The sequence below is a fragment of the Acartia tonsa genome, chromosome 12 (assembly GCF_053477335.1).
Source record: "Acartia tonsa isolate MP-2025a chromosome 12, ASM5347733v1, whole genome shotgun sequence".
In the NCBI taxonomy this organism is placed as follows: Eukaryota; Metazoa; Arthropoda; class Copepoda; order Calanoida; family Acartiidae; genus Acartia; species Acartia tonsa.
The window spans coordinates 33,118,819-33,142,547 of record NC_137271.1 but is presented as its reverse complement, the minus strand read 5'-3'; the positions used below and the strand labels follow the sequence as shown (position 1 = coordinate 33,142,547).

The following is a 23,729-nucleotide window of genomic DNA, read 5'->3' as shown; positions in this document are numbered from 1 at the left end:
ATAATAGATAGATAGATAGATATATGTTTATCTAGGGATACTTGCTTGCCATGCATGTTCTCTTTACATAACTATAATAGATAGATAGATAGATATAGGGATACTTGCTTGCCATGCATGTTCTCTTTACATAACTATTATAGATAGATAGATAGATATATGTTTATCTAGGGATACTTGCTTGCCATGCATGTTCTCTTTGAATAACTATAATAGATAGATAGATAGATATATGTTTATCTAGGGATACTTGCTTGCCATGCATGTTCTCTTTACATAACTATAATAGATAGATAGATAGATAGATATAGGGATACTTGCTTGTCATGCATGTTCTCTTTACATAACTATAATAGATAGATAGATAGATAGATATAGGGATACTTGCTTGCCATGCATGTTCTCTTTACATAACTATAATAGATAGATAGATAGATATATGTTTATCTAGGGATACTTGCTTGCCATGCATGTTCTCTTTACATATCTATAATAAATAGATAGATGGATATAGGGATACTTGCTTGTCATGCATGTTCTCTTTACATAACTATAATAGATAGATAGATAGATAGATATAGGGATACTTGCTTGCCATGCATGTTCTCTTTACATAACTATAATAGATAGATAGTTAGATATATGTTTATCTAGGGATACTTGCTTCCAATGCATGTTCTCTTTACATATCTATAATAAATAGATAGATAGATATATAGATAGATAGATAGACAGTTTAGTAAAGGTAACGAAGATGAATAGAACACATCTAGCGTGATCTCAAATCATAGATTTAGAATCCCTTGAGGTCTAAAGGAAAATTCCGATTGAAGAAAATGAAAGAAACTCACCACACAGAAGAGACAAGCTTTGTGAAGCTTGAGAGGTCCCAGGGCCAAGGTTTCTCCTTTTATCTCCTTGTTACATTTACTACACACATCTTGACCTTCAGCCTAGATACATAGATTTATTTTGTTATATAATGAAAATTGCAAAACCCTAATCATTGAAAGATTCTTTATGTAATTAAATTGATAAGCAATTCTTCCCCCCAAAAAAGGACTTATATATCATAAATGTAAAAAAAGCTCCAGCTAGACAGATAGACAGATAGATAGATTTTGCTGTAAAACTGTTTTACCTCCATGCACTCGTTACATATTATTTCATCTCCTCTGCTAAAACCAGCACCAACAATCTAAAAATCAGACATTTACATGAAGAAAAAAATTAAGGAATATTTTCTGCTAACCTTGATGTGTTTTTTGTTATTTTGTATTAGATTTCTATGGATGTATAAATGCCAGTGTTGGATGAATTTATGACATATAATTGAAAAAGTATGGATGTGTAAATGTCAGTGTTGGATGTATTTATGGCATGAGAATCGATTTTACTGTCATTTATACAGTAAAAATTCAGTTTGTCAAAAATACATCCAATGCACTGGCGAAAACACATCCACTGTAAATTTGCTGGATGTGTAAATGGCAGTCCTCCGTTCTAAAGTTAGAGTAGAAGAATAAAGGGAACATTAGCTATATGTAACTCTGCACACATGACGGGGAACCTGTCCTAATTTTCAACTGGGTCTTTGAAATCAGCTTATATTGTCGGCAAATTACAAAATAACAGAAAGCAATTTACTGTCAGACGAAAAGAGTCTCCACCATTTAGACCAGGATTATACATCTACACTTATAAATTTATTGTTTTAAAAGCAAAATATGTTATAATGTAACTTGTGCAATGTTAAAAAATTATCAGAAATTACATTTCTGGTTTTTACTGTGCTTGGTAATAAGTTGTGCGTGTTTTATTTCGAGTAAAAGAGCGGATGCGCAACGTGTCACGCTACAGTCGCGGGTCTTAATTTGTAATTTACCTTGTTGTCACATCTGACACAATTGGGAATAAGTTCCTGGCTATGCTCCTCGCACACGGGTTGTCCCTGGGGAGAAATAAATGATAGATAGATAAATATACAGTGTGTTTTTTTATGAGAACTTTTTTGAAAGCAATTTTACCCCACTTATAGTTATCAGAATTTAATGATTAATGGCTTATTTTCTTCGTTTTTTAAGGGAAATTATGAAACAGCAAAAAAAATTACATTTTTTGTTGAAAAAGTACAGTAAAGTTGAAAATTAAAAACTTAGGTGTCAACATCTAAAAATGGTTTTAGCGCATTTTTCTTATGCTCAAATAATCAACCTTTTGCAAGAATGGCTGCTAAACACTTCAAAGTTGAGATATAGAGCTAAAAATGTATACAGATACTATTAGGGACATGTACTAGAACATACTAAAGTTTGAAGGTCATATCTCAACCAGGGAGGAAGTACTGGCCCCCCAAAGTCGACTACAGAAAATCCATTTTTTTAAGAAAAATGCGCTAAAACCATTTTTATATGTTGACACCTAAGTTTTTAATTTTCAACTTTACTGTACTCTTTCAACAAAAACTGTAATTTTTTGTTGTTGTTTCATAATTTCCCTTAAAAAACGAAGAAAATAAGCCATTAATCATTAAATTCTGATAACTATAAGTGGGGTAAAATTGCTTTCAAAAAAGTTTTCATAAAAAAAACACACTGTATAAGATAGAATAAGTTACTGGCTATGCTCCTCGCACACGGGTTGACCCTGGTGAGAAATAGAAATAAAGATTATCAGTTAACTGTTTTAAAAAAAAAACTCTCAGGGATCATAAGACAATGAACCATACATTCATTTACAGTACATCTATAATGGGTTTTTGAAAGATGAATGCCGCGTTTCTTGATTGATTGATTGATTAAACAGGGTATACAACTATTTATTTAATTATTTTGCTTTTGTTGGTACGGCCTTCAAAGAAGAAAAACAAATTATCTTCGATCCATTTTTGCTACATATTACTTAATGCATCTTTTTAGAGCCGTATTAGACATTATACAAATGTCTAAAATAATAATTTAAAAAGAACACAGTAATAGTGTCTGACTGATTATGACGTAACAAAAAAAATTAGCCAATGAGAGGCCGCTATAAATTTTACCATTGGTTAATAACGGCCTCTCATTGGCAAATTTATTTTTGTTACGTCATAATCAGTCAGACACTATTACTGTGTTCATTTAAACATTCTTAAGTTGTAAACTATGTTGAAATTCTATCGTCTTCCTTCAATCAATCAATGTCTAAAAAATGTCGAAAAAACGCGGCATTCATCTTTCAAAACCCCATCTCTGCATTATTAATAACAACACATAAGTTTATAATATTTTTGGTACTAGTGTAATTTACAGCCAATTGTCCATTTCTCCCTGCGATATTTTTGTCCATTTTTTGGTTATTAAAACTTTAACCGCGGGGTGGCACACCTTACTTAGGAATAAAATGAGGACTAAAAGTACCTGGTGAGTAAAGAAGTTTTCTGTAGCTAATGTTCCACATTTATAGCATTTCATACAGTGAGGGTGGTACATAGAATCACCTAAATATGTTAGGTTAGGTTAAGTATGGTTTAAAGGCGAAGCAACATAAAAAAGACAAAGTTAGCTATAGAAATAAACAAATGTTCAGTGGTTATGTAACAGATACGCAAAAGAAAAAAGAAAGAACGACATTACTTAGAAGATAGAATAATGATTACAAAGAATTAAAAAATCACATGCCTTTGTTGAATGATTGACGGACCGACAGAGTAAGTTGTATACTGAATGCTCTTCAGATATCTTCACAAAAAAAACCAGCAATCACATGACTTAGCACACACACAATTACCTGATTTAACATGATCTCCATAAATAGCATGCTCCACACACACACACACACACACACACCACTGTGTAGTCACATGACTTAGCACACACACACACTACTGTGTATTCACATGACTTAGCACACACACACACTACTGTGTAGTCACATGACTTAGCACACACACACAAAACTGTGTAATCACATGACTTAGCAATTACACACACTACTGTGTAGTCACATAACTTAGCAATTACACACACAACAATGTGTAGTCACATGACTTAGCACACACACAATTACCTGATTTAACATGATCTCCAAGGATATCAAGCTCACATATCACACACACTACTGTGTAGTCACATGACTTAGCACACACACAATTACAGGATTCAACATGATTTCCAAGGATATTAAGCTCACACACACACACACACACACACACACAACACTGTGTAGTCACATGACTTAGCACACACACAATTACCTGATTTAACATGATCTCCATAAGTATCAAGCTCACATACACACACTGTGTATTCACATGACTTAACACACACACAATTACCTGATTCAACATGATCTCCATGTATATCAAGCTCACACACACACACACCACTGTGTAGTCACATGACTTAGCACACACACACAATTACCTGATTCAACGTGATCTCCATGAATATCAAGCTCACAAACACGACACTTCGCCTTGGCCAACTGAAATTAAAATAAATGATCAAATTAAATCAAAATTTAATGAAAAAAAAAGATAGTTTTTAGTATAATTTTATAGTACCACCATGCGGTGATCTAAAGGGATAAGACAATGGTCGATAAATTGGTGTGCATTCTTAGCCAAATCGCAAGACAAGAGCAGAAAGTATTTTGCTAGCAGACGAAAAAGGTCCCCACCACTGGAACCAGGTATTGTTATGGGTTATACAAGTTTACCTTAGCACATTTAGGGCAGCAGGGTTTCCCATTTCTTGTGAAGAATTTTGATTCTATTTTGGAGCCACAGCAACCACATCTAGAAAAAAATGATTTGATATTAAGTAATAGGATATTTGTTTACTGTAAGTTTCGTGATTTTAAAAGTAGTTTTTTGCCTAAGTTAATGGTTTAAAGAAATTGAATGCTGATTAAGATTGGAAGGGAAGGGTATTAGAATAGCATAAAGCCATACCAAACATAAATTTAGTAATGAATAGCCTAAAACCACTTCATGAAATAGATAACTCAATTTCATCAGTGATTGAGAGATCATACCGGTAAACAAAAAAATCTTACTACTTTTTATAATAAATGCTAAATATAACACAGTGATATAGTTAAGCTAAAGGATAAAGAATATTTAGTGTTTTCTTTTTAAAAAAGCCATCTATCTTTAACAGAAGTGAAGTAAATCTCTGAAAAAAAATCAGACAAAATGACAGATAAATAGAGTATTGTAGCTTCAATAAATCTCTAATATGAGAGAAATTAATTTAAAAGAACATCCTAGATCAATTATAAAATTTGGCAACTGTCAATATGCTTCATTTAAATATGTTAAATGAATAGGAAAATTCGTGGAGAGGTAAGTTTAGTAAGAAAAATAATGTTTTAAGATTTATTTTTTAAAATTTTATCCTTTTTTTCTTTTTTTGAAATTCTCCTATATCATAAATTAAAATAATATCTTTTAACCTTGTTCATAATTAAGATTAGAACTTTTCTATGAATAATCAGTGATCTAAAAGGATAAGACAATGGTTGATAAATTGATGTACATATCCAATGATCATACACAAAATTACCCCTTCTTTAGATTAAAATAAGAGGTTGAAACGTCCTAAAAGTTTATTTGGGCCTGTTTGGGCAAATTCATTCCTCTTACTCTTATTATTAATGCCACGCACCTGACATAGCTACAGTGGGAACCACTTTTAACTTCTTTAATTATGATACGGCATCGGGCCAGGATTCGAACCTTCACGAAAACGAGCGGTTACGCTACGTGTTACACTACAAGCTTGTGCTTCTGTAATCAAATATTATTGAAGCTACAGGTTATTTGATAATTTGATACATGTGCGGAAGTGAAAGCATACTAAAAATGTAATGTTGTACAGGGAGAGAAAGGACATATAGGACTGTAAATTATAATGGTACCCAATAGTTTTTTAAAATGCTCTTTTATTCATTGGCTTCAAAACATTAGGTACTTTTAATAAATCGTGATAGGTTGAGTCAAAATACAAGTGTACGTTTTTCGACAAAAAAAATAATCTTATGTTTATCATCATGGGGGATGTGTGTGCATTGATTCATAGATAATTATCCTATCCCTTAATATCCCTGATGGATGTTTTTAGCTCTCTCTCTCCAAGCTAATTACCATAAATAAGAAAAAGGTGATGTTTGTTTCAAAATATATAAAACTCAATACACTATTCAGAATTGCACTTTCAGCTCTTTATCCGAGTCACATCTGGAGCAGGGATCAAAAGAGATATGACAATGGCCGATAAATTAATGTACATACCCCTTCTGTAGATTAAAATTAGTGGTTGAAACGTTTGAACACTCAAAATAATGAAACAGCTAATAAATTTTTTTTTAAAAGTTGTCAATCAAACGAATAAGAAACGTTATTATAGGACTTTAGGGACTAGCGTAATAAACAGCCCATTCTCTGCATCTGGAGGCCTTGTGTAAGCATTTCATTACATAAAAGTAGTTAAACTCAATTAGTCTCGATCGGAAAGCTGTTATCGATCAATAGCGCTACAAAAGTTTAAACATCACACGAAAAAAAAAGGTAGTATGATTAACAGGCTGTTGTAATTTTTTCTGGCTACATTCGAATAATATTACTTGGATATTGCACTAGATTTCATGTACTCTAAAAAGTGATGCTCACAGCTGAAAAAAAAATAACGATATCCCCAATCAACCCCTTTAACCAATCCCTTTACCCTCCTACTGAATGACCAATAATGAGGTCTATATTACCAACCTTAATTAATGAAAAATTTTACCCTGTCAATAATACGTTTTCTATATCCATTCTGGCTACTTAGTTTCTAGGGTAAGATCTAAGATTTTTTGAGGGGTGTGCGCCACCCACAAAGAGACAACAAAGCTTATCCAGTTACCTAATATTTTTTAAAGTTCAAAATAAGAAAAGCTTACAATTTTTAAATATTTTGTAAATGTGCATCTCGATTACAAAATTTTTACAGATTGTCAAATGTGTGCGCGTTGGTTTTTAGATTTGAGGGGGCGTACGGCCCCCACGCCCCTCACAATGTTTTTTTGGGGTGTACCAACTCTATAATTCATCTGGTTAGTGTGTTTTCAATGATTTAATTCATCTGTCTTCTGTCCTTATCGAGTTGTTTGTATCTTAAGAAATCTGGAACGGCAAACTCCCTCTTGGCTTTATCAGAAAGCTTTGTATAAATGTTGAGGAAGTAAATCGATATGATTTCCAAAATAACACAATCCACATTTCAAATGCCCTTTTCTTACTTTTTGCCAAAGAGAGAGAGAGGAAGTTTGGCTGTTTATTACACTGATCCCAAAAGTTTTTTAATAACGTTTTCTTATTCGTTGGCTTAACATGTTTGGGAAATTTTAATGGATTTTGTTTGGATAGTTTATTAAGTTGAGTGTCCAAACGTTTCAACTACTAATTGTAATCTACAGAAGGGATAATTTTGTGTATCATCATTGGAAATATACAATCATAAATTTATCGGTCATTGTCATAACACTTTAGATCCCTGACTATATACGCCTGACAATATATCATGAATTCAAATCTTTGTTTAGTAACTTTGAACATTTTCTATCCTAGTTGAATCTAACAGATCATGGTTGAAAGGAGTGGTAAGTTGCAGGGCTCGGCAGCCGACAATAGGCCGTCATTTTAAAACCGTTTGGGTTGAAAATATATTACTAAGTAAACGGATTGCCTTAAGAGGACCAGATTTTTGAATTTTAAGTTCCAAAACCTCAAATTCGAAGCGGTTTGCAGGTGGTTGTCTTGCGGCTGCCGAGCAACAGTAAATTGATTAACCTTTTAATTCTTAAAAATTATATAAAAAAGAATTCTTGCTTTAAATCTTATTTAATAAAATAGTTTGATGATAACCTGTCCTATGTTTCTATTAGTTAAGATCCCAAGAATGTCATCGCACTATTTTAATATTCTCTTCTTTTTTTTTGCAGTAATTAGCATAAATACATAATAAAATACTTGAATATGTGTGACTTTTTGTTTGTTGATAAAATGGCATAAAACTAGTATAGGCCCTCATTCTAGCATTTAGAAATCTTTAACCTATTTTAAGCTAAAACATTCATCTATTATCACTACTGCTTAGAAGCAGAAATTTAACATTTTAACGTCTCTTATATGTGACGTAACAACATACAGGGTGAGTCAGAAAAAACTGAGTTTTTCGATTTTCAGAAACAACCATAAGAAATACAGAAAAAATAATTATATGTCCTTGTTCTCTGTACAAAAGCACATCAAACTTGTAAAAGGTGTTTTTCATTGTCTCAAAAAATGCGGCCTCTATTATAGGTGTATGGTGTCAAAAAATGCCTTGTGTGAAAAATGTTGATCAAGAAAAATTAAAATAACTCATCTATTTTGTATTAAAAAAAACTTAAAATTTCAATATTTATTTAGAAAAAGGTCTAAGAAAAGTACTTTAATGAGTTATAAAGGTGAAATGCTTTTTGGCTCCTCACAAAAGCATTTTTAGAATACTGCAATTTGTCATTTTTTCATATTTCTTGATTGTGATGCATGTGGTTTAAAAGAATCTTTTATAATAACGTAGCTTATAGTAAAATGAAAAAAAACCTTTTTATTTGACAAAAAAATCTCTTAAGATAAAAAAGTTATCAAGGTTTGAATTTTTAAAATAAAAATGCCTTTTAGAAACCCTACCCTATTTAAATGAAGTTATTATGATGGAATTTAACACACAAGTATAATTTGTCAAAAGGGGGCGGAGATAATGGAGATTAAATCCAGTTTGCACCAAATATAGAGGAAAGTCAGGGGGAGGGGGGAGGAATTTAGGTAACAAAATAAAATATTTCCGGTCATGAGCTGGTTTTCCAGTCATGGGGTATTAAATCTGAACAATAGATTACAACAAAATGTTTGATTTATAATGTGATAATTTGATTTAATTAAATTGTATTTTTGTTATGTTAAATATTTACAATCTTTTGAATAAAAATTTTAATAATCAAAAAATATGTTTGTTTATCTTTTTAGAATGGTAGACATTTTTTATTATAAATAAATCTACCTAAAAAGTACAAAATAATGGACAAAAAAGTCATCACACACACTTTTTGAAATCTTTATGCTCTAAAAAGCGCCGTTGTTTTCAGAGATATTCAAAAACACCTTTTCTAAGTTTAATGTATAATTTTATAGAGAACAAGAACCTATAATTGTTTTCTCCATATTCCTACTGGTTGTATCAGAAAATCGGAAAACTCAGTTTTTTCTGACTCACCCTGTATAAGATACAAACTTAAAGCGACCAAACAACTAGCGGACGTAAAAGTGATAAAAATCGCGCAAAAACTTAAGCAAAATATGTTATTTAAAAATAGAAAGTAAATTTCACCAAAAGTTTCGAACAAAAAAGTCTTTGGGTTTTCGTAGGAGTTTGCTTTAATATTTTTTTCTTTTCCCCTTCCATTTATCAAATGCATTTTATTAAAAACATAAAAATTGAACAGAAATAAAATGCAAATAAATTCACTAAAAGTCGAAGATTCTCTACAACTGGGGACTAAATGAAAAAAGTTTTTTCTCGTATTCATTCGAATCCGGTGAATAGGAACCGGTTCTCATCCATACGAAAAAACTATGTCTAGCATCGTATTCTATCCAGCTTTCTACGAATATAAAAATGTACAATCATAAGATTAAAACCAGTTTTTTTAGCCCGTGCTAAACATTCTATGGTACCCATTGTTTTATGAAAACATTCGTTGGCTTTACAATTTTGGGTACTTTAACTAAACCTTTTTTTGTTTGGTTTTAACTAGCAGTGTCTAAATCTTTTTTTTCAAAGGTTTAATTTTGTTTATCATCATTGCTTTGTATATCATTTTATTATCGATTGTCTTATCAATTAAAAGGACTCTCCACAGAAAAATCAACTTTGGATTTTTGAAAATCTAACCTGAAACTATTATTCTCTGTTCAATTTTAGGCATTTTTTGTTTTTGTGGCATCGCGATCGAAGCCCTTTGAAAATTTTGTCCGCCGCCTATTTGTACTGCCGCTATAACAATATATACTACACTTTCCTCCACTCAATATATGTTTGCCGCTAAAGAACATTTGCTCCATTGCAACCGGCCGCTCTACGATTTATCCTCTTCCTTGACTGGACAATCCTGCCGCCTCCATTTTGTGTTCGCCTCCGCCAAATATAACCATCTTTTGCCGCAGTTGCCGCATTCATCGCCCTTCTCCGCCGCTACTCCGCTATACATTGCGTACGTGGCTATACACAACACCCCCAGCCTCCATTTAATTTCTGAACAAGGGAGAGGGGAGCATGTATTAAAAAGTGATGAATAGCGGAGTAGCGGCGGAGAAGGGCGATGAATGCGGCAACGGCGGCAAAAATAGAAGCTAAAAATCACTAAAGCAGCACAAATTAAATGGCGGGAGGATTCACTTAAAGAAGGGAAAAAATTTCAAAGGGCTTCGATCGCGATGCCACAAAAACAAAAAATGCCTAAAATTGAACAGAGAATAATAATTTCAGGTTAGATTTTCAAAAATCCAAAGTTGATTTTTCTGTGGAGAGTCCTTTTAAAATCTCTGTTTTTTTGGAATTTTGCCATCCTTGTTTTAAACAAGGGCTATAATTTGATAATAAAATTCTGATAAGAAAACTATTTAAAATTTTAATTTCATTTTCTTGACAATAAAATTCTTTTTAGAGCTTTTTTATCAGTATGTAAAAAAAGATTTAAAGCTTGTAAAAATCGAGGAAAAATGTTCAGTCAGACTTAATAAATTATAGTCCTTTGATTTTCTAAAGAACAGACTACATAAATTTAGGATTCAAATTTATTTTATTTTCAGCTATGTGATAATCTAGTGGCTGCCTCCCGGGAGAGATTTAGGACACCATCAAAATGAGGAATAGGGAACGGTTAGGGTCTACATACCGAATTTTTTCTCTATAGCTACTTTCCCATAACTAGCTCAAAACTGTTTCAGGACCAATAAGAAACAAAATCTTCAAAAAGATTCAAGAAAACCAAATTAAACCAATCCAATGTTCACTTAGGTCTTTCAGATATAAAAAAACACAAACAGATTTAATGAAAGAATAAGTCGAATTCAGTAGGTCTGTCTAAAAAAAAACATACAGAAGTAGACTTTAGGCTTTTCACACCCCCACTTATTATACTTTTTGTACCCTTTGTTTTAATTTTAATTATTAAATAACATATTTTAAGAATAAGAAAACCCCTACGCTTTAAAAATAAAGGTAGAATCTTTCATATATCCAATCACTATCCACCCCATTTACCTTAAGTCAACTTTATGACATTCAGGAAGAGGGTGGACATTGGGCTGTTTATTACAGTAGTCCCAAAGGTTTAATAAATCGTTTTCATATTCGCTGGCCTAACAACTTTGTGGACACTGCATAAATTTTAATTGGTTGATTCAGTAAGTTTAGTGTTCAAACGTTACAAACTCTAATTGTAATCTACAGAGAGGGTATTTTTCTGTATTATCATTGGGAATGTACACCAATTCATCCGTTATTGTCTTATCCCTTTAGATCCCTGATAGCAGTGAATAGAAAAGTTGGGATATTCTATTGACATTATGACTAAAGTCTGCTAAGCACTACCTTTAGTTTGCAAACTTCGGGAGAGAGGGTTGGTTACGAAAATTCCACTAAAGCTTTACTGGATTTTTCAACAAAAATATAATTAGAAGGTACACAATACACATAAATATTAAAAATATTAAACCATATTTTGCAAAGAGACGTCTTTGAACTCATAAAACAAGAACGATTACTTTTTAATAGCAGCGAAGATTTTACAGAAATTAGTTCCACCTTTTGAATAGAATAATCACTTACAGAGTCTTCACTGTAAAGAAGAGCTATATCGGTCCAGTGCAGTGATTAGTGAGACCTTTTTGCACGGATAGACAGACAAGCAGAAATCATGTTACTTTAGTATTGTTTAAACAACTTTACCTTTTACTGTTTTTATCCCATAATATAAAGTAGTAATGGTTTTATTTGTCTGGTGCTAAAGATCTCAAAAATTATTTGTTTGAAAATGTTGTAGTTTTTAGAAAAGCTTTGGTAATATCTTGTGGTGGTTTAAAGCTATTTTTATGACCTCACCAGCCCTGGCCTCTCCCAATGAGGATAGAAGCGAAGAAACAGTTAATAAAAACAAAGCATGTCAAATTATGCAATAGGACTTCAAAGAGACAAACTAACCAACCAACGATACATATAGAGCAGCTGCGCTGGTGAAATATAATTATGTTGTAGGTATGTTTGTAAATATTGGTGTGTGTAGGTGCTAAAAAATTATCTAGGCGCGCCGCAAGACGTGCATATAAACCAAAAAAATAGAAATAGCAAAAATGTATAAAACTAAAAAGAAGACAGCAAAGAAGTAATCCAAAGGATGGAGGGGACATTCTATTGTAAATTAAACATTTGATCAAAGTTCCATTAACATATTTTCTTATTGAATAGCTCAAAAATGTGAGGTACCTTTATTGAAAATTGATTAAATGTTTAAAACTAGCTTTGTCTAAACTTTACAATAAATCATCTCCAAAAGAGTTGAACAATTGAGTTATCATGGATGGTTGTATGCTATTCTTATTAAAGACGATCTCTCAATTGTAAAATAAGATTTATTTAAAACATACTTTATTTTATATGGCTAAAATTTTATTTTGCTGAAAAGAAGAATATTCATCCAACAATCCCATAATAATATTTAATAAAGCCTTCTCTTTCGCCATAAAAATCCCTCCTAAAATATAAATATCATCTTTTAAACACTTCATTGAAGTATTATTTTACATTTTTACAAATGGTAAATTTTTAATTTACGTAGTTTAGTATCTCTTAAAAATGTGTATCTTTAGAAATTTAAAATAATGAATTTAAATGCAAAATTTATATTTATAAAATTAATATTAACTCCTCGATCAATATGATACTTAAAAGAATAGATTATTTTTATTTATATCAAACAAAAACACAATGTTATAAACCAAAAAATTCACAAAACCTTATGAAAATTTTCATGAAGATCAACATAATTATTATCCTCTAAATTCTCCTAAAAGCTGGGGGTGTTTTTTTCTAGTTATTTTATTTTTCCTACATCTATAACTCTCCCCGAAAATGGTCACTATTGTACTGATGAATGCCTAATCATTTAAACAGTCCCATCCTATTATCTTGTATATAGGACCTGACACAGCAGCAGTATCAAAACATTTAACACGTCTTAGCTAGCAAGCTAGCCTTGATTTTCAACTTTTCCTAATCGGGGTATTTTTCCAGTTAACCCTTTTTCAGGAGATAAAGAAAAGTTGTGAATAAAAGAAATATAAAATACACAGATAAGCTTATCAATCCCTATTCAAATATTTTTGCGAACTCCAGGAATAGAGTCTGGTATTCTGTTTTAAAAATGGTGAAATCTTGAAGTTGAGAAATTTTAATGCTGCCACAGATATAAGTAATTAAATTAAAAGATTTTTTTAAATTTAAGGTATACGATAATGGATAATGATTTGATACACAACACATCCTCAACGAAGGGATAAACAAATTACCCATTCTTTAGATTAACATTATTGGTTGAAAAAAGTTAGGACACTTCTAGCTTGAACCAACCAAGATTCAATATAAGTTCTCAAAGTTTTGAGCCAGCGAATGAGTGAGCGAGTTTATAAAACTTTGGTAGCCATCATAATTTACAGTCCAATATTCTCTCCCCCTCTCCCCTATCGAAACTATACGAATATTTATTTATTAGAAAATCTGTCCATGCTATTAACTCTTGTCAAATTTGCATGAAAGTGCCCAAATATAAATAGAGGTCTTACAAAAAAGCTAGCTTTGAACTATCTTTTTAATTGCTGCCAATAAAAGCATTTGTATTTATAGAATTCACAGTAAAAATAATCCATATTCACAATGAAGTGGCAATTTTCTTAATGAAAATCATTATATAGGTTCCTTAAAAAGTACATCCATTATTCAGTTTCTACTTTTCAAATAATTACAAATTATACTTATTGTATCAAGCTTAACTTTAAGTTTTCCTTGAAAAGCAGAATAATTTTAAAAATTCACAAAATTTAATAAAAACTCTTCTAAAAATAGTTGGCAATAGACTGCAATTTCTTTTATAATCGGGGAGAAATAAGCAATATTCGCTCTATGAAAAAAAACATGATTTCTTATAAACCCAACTTCTTTAATTTGGAAGAAAATATCCTTTTTTTTATTTAACATATTTGTAGCACTGTCATAGTTTTTGTATCTCTGCAAATATAAACCATAAAAACCTTGTTTAATCCATCTTTGTATTTTTAATCATGAACAAGGAACAGGGCTCAACAACCGCTGTAGAAAAGGCATGCATAATCAAATGGCGGCAGCTGCGAAGCCTTGATAAAATATGTAAGTGCTTTCTCTCAAGATGCCTATTGAGCGTATTTTTAGTGTGTTTAATTCATGCACAGTGCCCCATCATTTCGGGGTCTTTTCCTTGGGGGGGGGGGGGGGCTCCTTTTTACTCAATATAACCCAACCTAAACTGGCTTAAATTAAAAAATGACAAACAAAAAATAAAAATTTGACAAGGCACTTTGAAGGAAACCACCCGTATATTTTACTTAATAATAATTAATAACTAAAAATTAACTTAAAAATAATAATACGCATAATTTCCAGAACTCATGTCTATGTTTTATTTTTATCTAATTAGGTCCTTAAAAGGCTAATAAGCACGCAATATTGTATTCAGTTCAGATTAAGTACAATTTGGCATTTCTTTACTCTATAAAAATTATTTCAACTACCAGCGGATGCGCCCCTAGCATCAAGAGCAATAGAGGGTAGTAAAATAGCTTAAAACCATTCCAGAACATCAAATTCAATAATACAAATAAGTGACCCTCCCAAGATCGTTATGAAACTTCACTAAAATAGAGAACTCCATCAGATCAGAATAATCATTTTATTACAATAATCATTGCATTGCTACTGATTTGAAAGCAATTTTCTCTGATATTTGATCAGACATTATGTCCAACCTTATATGATAGCACTTAAAGATTAAAGTAAGCCAAATGGAGCATACGTCAATCTACATACCTCTCTTCCCCCAAAATAATAACATAGTATTAGTTATCCTCTACCCAGAATCTACAAAGCTTGTTCAATCAAAATTACTGGGATCAGATTCTAATGAGTTCTTTGAAGGACCAAATTTCGTTAATAAAGTCAAATATGTTTTTTTTTAAGTTAAAATATCAATTTTATAATGAAACTTATATAAGTAATTTCATTGAATAAAGGTACTTATAAATATTTAATGATTCTACAGATTTCACTAGGATGGCAACATCCCTAAGAAGCAAAGCATACAAAAAAGGAGAACAGATGCTCAATCAAGAAAAGTTTCGAGAAAATTTTTTAAAGCTGATAAAAATAGAGAGATATACCGACTAATACGTAAAGCAACGTAGATGCTTATTTACTGTGAGTGCATTTTTGTTTAAATTCTCTATCTCAAATAACAGTAGATGTAATCACATTTCCCCTAAATAAGTCTACTATAGCAAAAAGTTGTTATGAACTGAATGCTTATTAATCAGAATGATCTTTACAAAGGCGTTCAGTCGTCTATCTTGAAAAGTAGAATTTATATTTTCCAAAACTTTAGACGGATATTTATAATTATAGAATAGCTTCGCTATCAAAAACCAAATTTGATTGTTATAAAATCATATTTCTACCTAATTGAAATTGTATCTTTGTTTAAATATTATTTTTGAGTTCACTCTCAAAATATGAAAATTAATTTTTGAAATATTAATTTAGAATGTAATTTTATTGGTTGTATAATTCAAAATTTAAATTTTTTTTTATTAAATTGGAAACTAATAGAAGTAATTTAAGCTCTTTTTGAAGAAAAGAAAACTGTAACCATTCATTTATGTCTACGGTAAATAAAAGTGGTAATGGCTGATATATAAAGACATGGCGCTATTCATAATTTGCCGCTAATATGATCCAATCTGAAGTGGATTCTTTAAAAAAATTTGCCCCACTAATCGCTTAGTGGGGCAAAATTGTTTTCGTGAAAAATCCTCCAAAATCACATAAAAAATCTACAAAATTAAACAAAATCATAGAAGGGTTATTAACATAAGATTTTATTCAATTTTTGTAGATTTTTTATGTGATTTTGCGATTAGTTGGGCAAATTTTTTTTCAGAATCCACCTCAGGTGTCTCCTTCTCAAAGGAGAAACGTGACAAAGACAAAATTGCTGAAAAATTGTATGAAAAATGATCCATGTTACTTTCCCACTTCTCCTCTCATCTCACTCATTTTTATGACGTCACGTGAATCATTGTTGACACAATTTTGCAGCAATTTGGTCTTTGTCAGAATGTAATTGGTCCATATTGAGCAACTAATCGTTGACACTCTGCTTACCCCCCCATGACCCCCTTTCCTGCCCTATGAGAAGTTTTATTGTTAAGCAGAACCATATCGATTTAGCAGTAAGCGAGATCTTAAGCTACACAAGACATTTAGACTAGAGATTTCTGTTACTGTTTACAATTTATAAAAAAAACACTAGATTTCATTTCTTCATCCTTTTTAAAAACCAGTTTTTATACGGCGAAAAATATTTTACCTGAGACATTGTTTGTGGAAAAGGTTACCAAGTGCAAAAACACCATCCTCTCCAATATCTCGCTTGCATACATAACAAGATCCTAAAATACAACAATTCAGAGATCTTAAGAGATAAGACATTGGTCGATATATTGATGCACAACCCAAATGATGATACACAAAATTACCCTTATGTAGATTAATGGTTGAAACGTTTGGACACTCAACTTAATGAACTTACTAATCAAAATTTATTAGAAGTCCCCAAAGTTTTTAGTCCAACAAATGGTCCTATCACAAACGCAGGAATCCAAAACGCAGGAGTGGACACTTAACCTAACCAACCTATTTTAGACCTTCTTTTAGGTTTTTTTAATGCCTAATCCCTGCGGGTGGCTTATTTGTACATCTTAACCTAACCTAATCTGTATAGAAATACCTAATTAAATTAATATTTGAACACTCCTGCGTTTGTCCACTCCTGCGTTTGTCCACTCCTGTGTTTGGGACTCTTGCGTTTGTCCTGGAACCCAACAAATATAAAAAGTTTTTATAAACTTTGGGAACTAGTAAAATAAACAGCCCTATATCCCCTTCATCCTTGACAACAATTAGCTTCTGTCAAAAAATATTTAGTATTAGAAAAACTGCGTCATAACTAAAGATGTTAATAATGATTGCTATGGTACTCCTGTGTAAGATATGTGACAATAACAGCTGTTTGGAGGCCTATTGATATGAACCTATTTCAGCTTTTACTTATATATTACTAGCGGCTATGCGCCTAGAGGCCTTTAGTAGCCCATGACGCTATATCCCAAAATATTGTAAAGGAAAACTATATCGGTTCAGTGGTTATAGAGATCCTTCGGTACACACAGACAGACAGACACAGATCCTGTTACTTTATTATAAGGATACATAATAAGGTTAAGTTAATGCTGGTAAAAAGGGCCTCATGAAAAAAGGGCCAAATGTTACGTAGTTTAGCCTACCTATTGAAAATGACGTCATTTTAGAAGTGGAAATGGCATTAATTATACGACGCAATTATACCAGGTTGTGTTATCAATTGATCTGGTACAAATAGGGAAGGGCATATAAATGTTTATTAGACGTCCTTGAATTTTTATCTTTTAATGTCCGCATAGAATAATAATTTAGTACTTACTTGCTCCGCCAGGCGTCACTGTTTTCGTTGCTCTGTTTCCTAATCGCTGCTTTATCTCCTGGAGAGAGAAACAAACATAAACAAATAATACATTACATAGCTTAATATTTGCACCCTTAGCACCTATTACAAGGAGTGCAGTGAAATAGGCTAAAACTAGTCCGAGACTATTTCAAAAATTGAATAAAATGAAATCATCAGCCCAAAATATTTAACAGTTTAGAGCACACAGTAATCGATTTCAAAGAAATACTAAAATTTGTTTATTATTTGTATACCTGTGTTGAAAGTTGAGATGTTAGTGACTGCTGGCTGGACATGGAGGCTTTCCCACTCATGCTGGTCAGGTTACTACACAGTACAAGTTGGTTCAAGTATCCAGGTATTTTGATGGTTGGTTCATTAACTTGAGCGTCACACGTTAGAGAGAAATATAAATGGGACTGATTTTAACCACAACTCGAATAACAATTGACGATAAATTGATGTACATTTACAATGATAATAAACAAAATTACCGCATTCTGTAGATAAAAATTATTTTGACACTGCTTGTTTGAAGATTTTACAACAAACCAAACAGTTTTAAAGCCAGATAATTAGTAAAAATGCATTTAAAACTTTGGATACCAGTTTTTTACAGTTTAATGCTCCTTTAATCCATGCAATATAACACAAGCACAAAAACAAATGTCTTGCAAGGATTATGTACAACTAAACTTGTTAATAGCTCCAATAATGAAAACATTGCATGTCAAGTCAAAGTTTCATGCAATAGAAAAATTATTTAATACACTTTATATAATAGCATCAATTTATACAAATATGCGAATTAAAGATTGTAGTTCCAGTAAATTAATAAAATATGTTCTAAAAAGAAACTGGTAAAAAGCAAGGTCTCTGAATTGGTAAATTTACGCGCGAAGTTTCATGGGGGTGTAACTTTATTACCCTGACCTGACACCCTCCTTGACTGTATTAGGGGGGTGTATCAGGAGGATGAAGAACCTTTCAAGGGGGTGTAGAGGTGCTTACACTCACCCTTGTGTTTGGAACACAACACTTACCATTAAATTTAAGGCTTCCTGAATAAATTTGTACATTCAAATGATTAATTGTCTTTTGGGTGTTTCTTAAGGACAAACCTTGTTGACTTGTATTGAATTTTGATTGGTTGGTTCATTTAGTGAAGTGTCCAAACGTTTCAACCACCAATTGTAATCTACAGATGGGGTAATTTTGTGTATCTTAGTTTATTTAGACTTGAATTCTTTACTTTCCTGTTGACAATTTCTGATAATGACATTTTTGTCAAATTATTGTTACATCCTGATAAAACAATATCAAATCAATATGGTGTTTTTAGATAAAAAGCTTTTCTTTTCTTACAGATCAATACGACTTTATAGTGTACACTAACGGCTTCGCCACTAGATGCCTCCAGCAGCAATTTCTCTGGGAGGCTGGTAGTACCTTCACTCATAATATTTACAAATCTTATCAGGAACCATAAGAAACTACGTTATAAAGGAGATCCATATCAGTTTAGCGGTTAGCAAGATCCTTTGGTACAGACAACCATTCTTCAATTTATAAAAAAAAAACGTTAGAAGGTAAAATTAACTTTCTATTGGGTTGTACAAAACATCAGAGTTTAAAGTTTTCGACCAATAACTTTAATTTTCTTGCATATATATTGATTTAATTTCCTGTTTGATTATTAGAGATGTTCTTATTGTTATTGTTGATGTTGATATTCTCACATCCACTCTCTACTGAACTTTTCCGACTGAAATAAACAATAGATTTTTTATCGCTTTTTAACAGTTTTCCGCGGGTATTAAATATAAATTTATAATGTTAGCTCCAGTTTTTTTGACCCCGAGGTTCTAAAATCCGTGGCAAACAAAACCTTAATCAATTTTGTATTTGTTTTATACATATGCAAAATTATATACATATAACAGATACTACACAATATTTTTAAAATGTAGCTCAGAACTAATTTTAATCCAGCGGAACGGATTCGGAGCCATGCTGGAAAACAGCATTAAAGTATTAAGTCAGAAAGGGCAGGCCACACAACTGGCCGACCGATATAGCTAGGGACACAGCCTTTTGTACAACGTTATTACCAAAATAACACAAACTACAAACAATATAGAATAAAAAAGAACAACATTTGAACCCGTGAAGCACGAGGCTAACATTAATGCGCATAAAATTTAGCTATTATCACATTTAAGTGTCCTTTAGAATATCATATTATAGTTAGGCAATGCTGTCAAAGTCTTTACAGCCAGCCGTTTGGTGTCTGGGAGCATTTAAAGATTTAAGAATGTAACTTTTGATGCAAATTAATAATCCTGTTTAGATAACTGATATACTACGACTAAAAATAAAATTAAACCTAGGAAACAGATTATATATTATCACAAAACGGAATAATTATTACAATAAACAAATTTTCTTTATTTAACCTCGGGGTATGCTTAATTTAAGTAACCAAGGGCACATTAAATTACAATCACTGAAGAAAAGCAGCCTTTTAGTTGCACACTCTTTGTCTGACAGTCTTAATTATACTTGACAGTAAGTTTTGGCTTTATATGAATGCATTAAGCAAACCTATACAACTAGGCGTTAAGCAACAAAAAAATCTTAGCATACATTTCAAATAATTGATTTTCAAAAAACTTGTCTTTTATTTGTGTAAAGTTACACCTAATCTAATTGAAGGAAATATAGTAAAATATGCTAAAATATGTGTTAAACAAGTTTATTAATATCCAAAATTAAATTGATTTAATAAAATTTAAATGATTAAACTACAGGACTATCGATTGTACAAATTCTATAATAGTTGTTTATCGCATTGTATTATAGACAATTTTCAACAAGTATTAAAATAGAATTAATAACAAAAAAACATTTTTGTTAGCTCCGAGAGGCAGAATACTCGGGCTAGTTTTGTTACCTTAGAAGGACCAAAGGCCTCGGGCTAACAAAACTGGTATTAACCTTATGATTTGATTTTATTATTCATGGAAAATTGTTTGTAATACGATGGTATACGATGGTAAAATGAGCTAAATAGCAACTTTACTTATTTTGCTTTAAAAAATAAAAAAAAATAAAATGTTATGTCATCAAAGCAAGTCATAAATTTCCATAAGATTGTCTAGATTAGTTAATTTTACATTTCACCAAAGATATCAGTTCCAAGTATATTGATCATTCTGTAAGTATCAGTAATGCATTTGTCATGGATAAACTTATGAAGAGGGGGTTATTCTAATATTTTTTGAAGTTTTTTTGGGGTATTACAATCAATAACTCCCCCCTCCTCTACCTCCGTCCTTAAAATGTCCTCGTATTTTTTAAGGTTTAAAAAGTACTGCCTCTCCGCTACAAAAGACCTAAATTACAGAAGACCTAAACCTTCAAAAGAACTAATCCTTTAAAAGACCTAATCATACAAAAGACCTAATCCTCCAAAGCTAAAAACCTGCTCTGATCCAACATTGAGTTTGATCGAAATATGTGAAACGAAGGGTTTAGCTATGAATGAGATCCTTCATAATTAATTAAATTAAAGTTTCTTTTAAAATGTCTTCGCCTATTTTAACGTTTACGTAATTGTTTAATTTTCAATCTCAGATTTCATAATAGTTTTTAACTAAGACACTTTGATAAGCTAAAGATAACTGAAGAATAAACAATGTAACTACTTATTAATAAGTTAATGTAGCACAGAAACTCTATAATATAGACATTCTTTGGACGTACGTCTTTGTCATTTAACGATCATATAATTTACTCTATTGCAATTTAAGATTTTGCTTTTAAGCAGCCCTTTTTGTCAAAAAAAAACTTAAATGTTATTACAGTGCTTTTAAGAACAATATCACTTTGTTATTTTTTAACTTAGCAAAATGTAAACAAACTAATCTTTAAATATATGCGGTTAATTTTAGTGAGTAGCTGCATAGTTTTTTATTAGTCTGTCTGTCTGTTGTTCAGTTTTCAGGATAGCTTTAATAAATAAATTTATTGCTAAAAATATAGCTCTTTTTTACTATTGTGTCTATTGCGAATATGAAATACTGACATCATGATCTTTTAAAAGTAATATTCGTGTTTACTATATATAAAACTTAAAATCAAATGTATTTACTTTATAAATATACTTTGATAATTTGTAGGCCAAGCCTTTCAATTTTAATAAACCTTTTAATAGCTTTCATATAAATTATGGATTATGGTTGCTTTTACATTTTACATCTGTATCTCATTTTAAGTTTAAAATAAAAATAGTTTATTTTATTTTATACATCGTGTGTAATATACAGCTTAGTGTTGTTATTTTGTTTCTATAATGTAACTAAGTATGAGAGATTCTACCTGTCTATCTACTTATCTATCCATACATATATGTGCATCTATTCATATTTACATCTATGTCACATCTTTATATTTATCTGTGTTCACATATCAATTTATCTATCTATCCATCTGTTCTTCTTTCGATCTTTTTGTCGATACACTTATCCATCATATTTATTTATCTATCTATTTATCCATCTATCCATATTTTGATCAATGTATCCATTTATTTATCAATGTTTCAATCTTTTTCTATCTATCTATCTTTATGTCTATGTCTATACCTTTAGTTCATCTATTATCCATCCATTCATCTAGCAATCTATCAATGCATCCTTAAATCATTTTATCCCTCTATCCATCTATCAATTAGTGTATCTATCCATCTATCTATCGATTTATATATATCTATCCATGTATACCTTGCATCTGAAACTGAGCTGGTATTTGAAATTTTTCTGTTGCTATTGCTGACAAGCTGAGAACTGGTCATCATACAGCAAGAACTCATTTCAGAGGAGCTGCGCCTCACCAATCTCTCTGAAATATTAGTAAGTTAATAGTTATTTCTCGCATCGTATTATAAACAGCTTTCCGCGGATATAGAATGTACAATTATTAGCTTAAAACCAGTTTTTTTAGACCCGAGGTGCCGCAAGGCACGGGCTAAAACAACTGGTTTTAATCTTATGATTGTACATTCTATATCCGTAGAAAGCTGGATATAATACGATGCTAGACATAGTTTTTTCGTATGGATGAGAACCGGTTCCTATCCACCGGATTCGAATGAATACGAGAATAGTTATTTCTCGTGTCGTATTATAAACGGCTTTCCGCGGATATAGAATGTACAATTATAAGATTAAAACTAGTTTTTTTAGCCCCGTGGTGCCGAAGGCACCGGCTAAAAAAACTAGATTTAATCTTATGATTGTACATTTCTATATTCGTAGAAAACTGGATATAATACGATGCTAGACATAGTTTTTTCGTATTCATGAGAACCGGTTCCTATCCACCGGATTCAAATGAATACGAGAAAATTTATTAAATGGTTCAACCGAGGGACAAGTGACCAGGATTCTTACAAACAATTCTAAGTGAAAATTTCCCTACAACAAACTATGTCTTCTAAAAAAAAGCCGATCTTAAATTCCTTCTTCACAAAACAATCTTTACGCCACAAAATATTCAAATTTTCAGCAATTTTAAATGAAATTAATTTGTTAAATCACGGCCCAGAGTTCAACCTAAGTTATGAAAGTCTGTCTGTCTGTAGCTTAAGATCTCGCTAACCACTGGACATACATACATGGTGTTTTTTTTAATAAGTTAAAAGTATTGCTTAATTTAACCCACTTGCCATTGACAGAAATTAATAATCTATATCTTAATTTCTTCATTGATGTGGGGCATTTTGTATGAGAAAATTTTTTTTGGCGATTTTCAAC

The 23,729-nt window shown here is 31.5% G+C and overlaps 1 protein-coding gene across 1 annotated transcript in view; it reads right to left on the bottom strand.

Moving 5' to 3' along the window:
• LOC145334313 (uncharacterized) overlaps positions 1-23,729 on the bottom strand; it is a 68,742-nt gene that overhangs the window by 3,621 nt on the left and 41,392 nt on the right. The window contains exons 22-33 of the mRNA XM_080179722.1: positions 22,698-22,815; positions 19,602-19,678; positions 19,172-19,221; positions 18,168-18,242; positions 17,890-17,947; positions 16,738-16,819; positions 4,699-4,777; positions 4,404-4,464; positions 3,399-3,478; positions 1,886-1,951; positions 1,142-1,198; positions 852-953 (exon numbers count right to left, since the gene is read on the bottom strand). Coding sequence (XP_080035848.1) covers positions 852-953; positions 1,142-1,198; positions 1,886-1,951; positions 3,399-3,478; positions 4,404-4,464; positions 4,699-4,777; positions 16,738-16,819; positions 17,890-17,947; positions 18,168-18,242; positions 19,172-19,221; positions 19,602-19,678; positions 22,698-22,815 — 905 coding nt within the window. The remainder of the gene's footprint in view (positions 1-851; positions 954-1,141; positions 1,199-1,885; positions 1,952-3,398; positions 3,479-4,403; positions 4,465-4,698; positions 4,778-16,737; positions 16,820-17,889; positions 17,948-18,167; positions 18,243-19,171; positions 19,222-19,601; positions 19,679-22,697; positions 22,816-23,729) is intronic.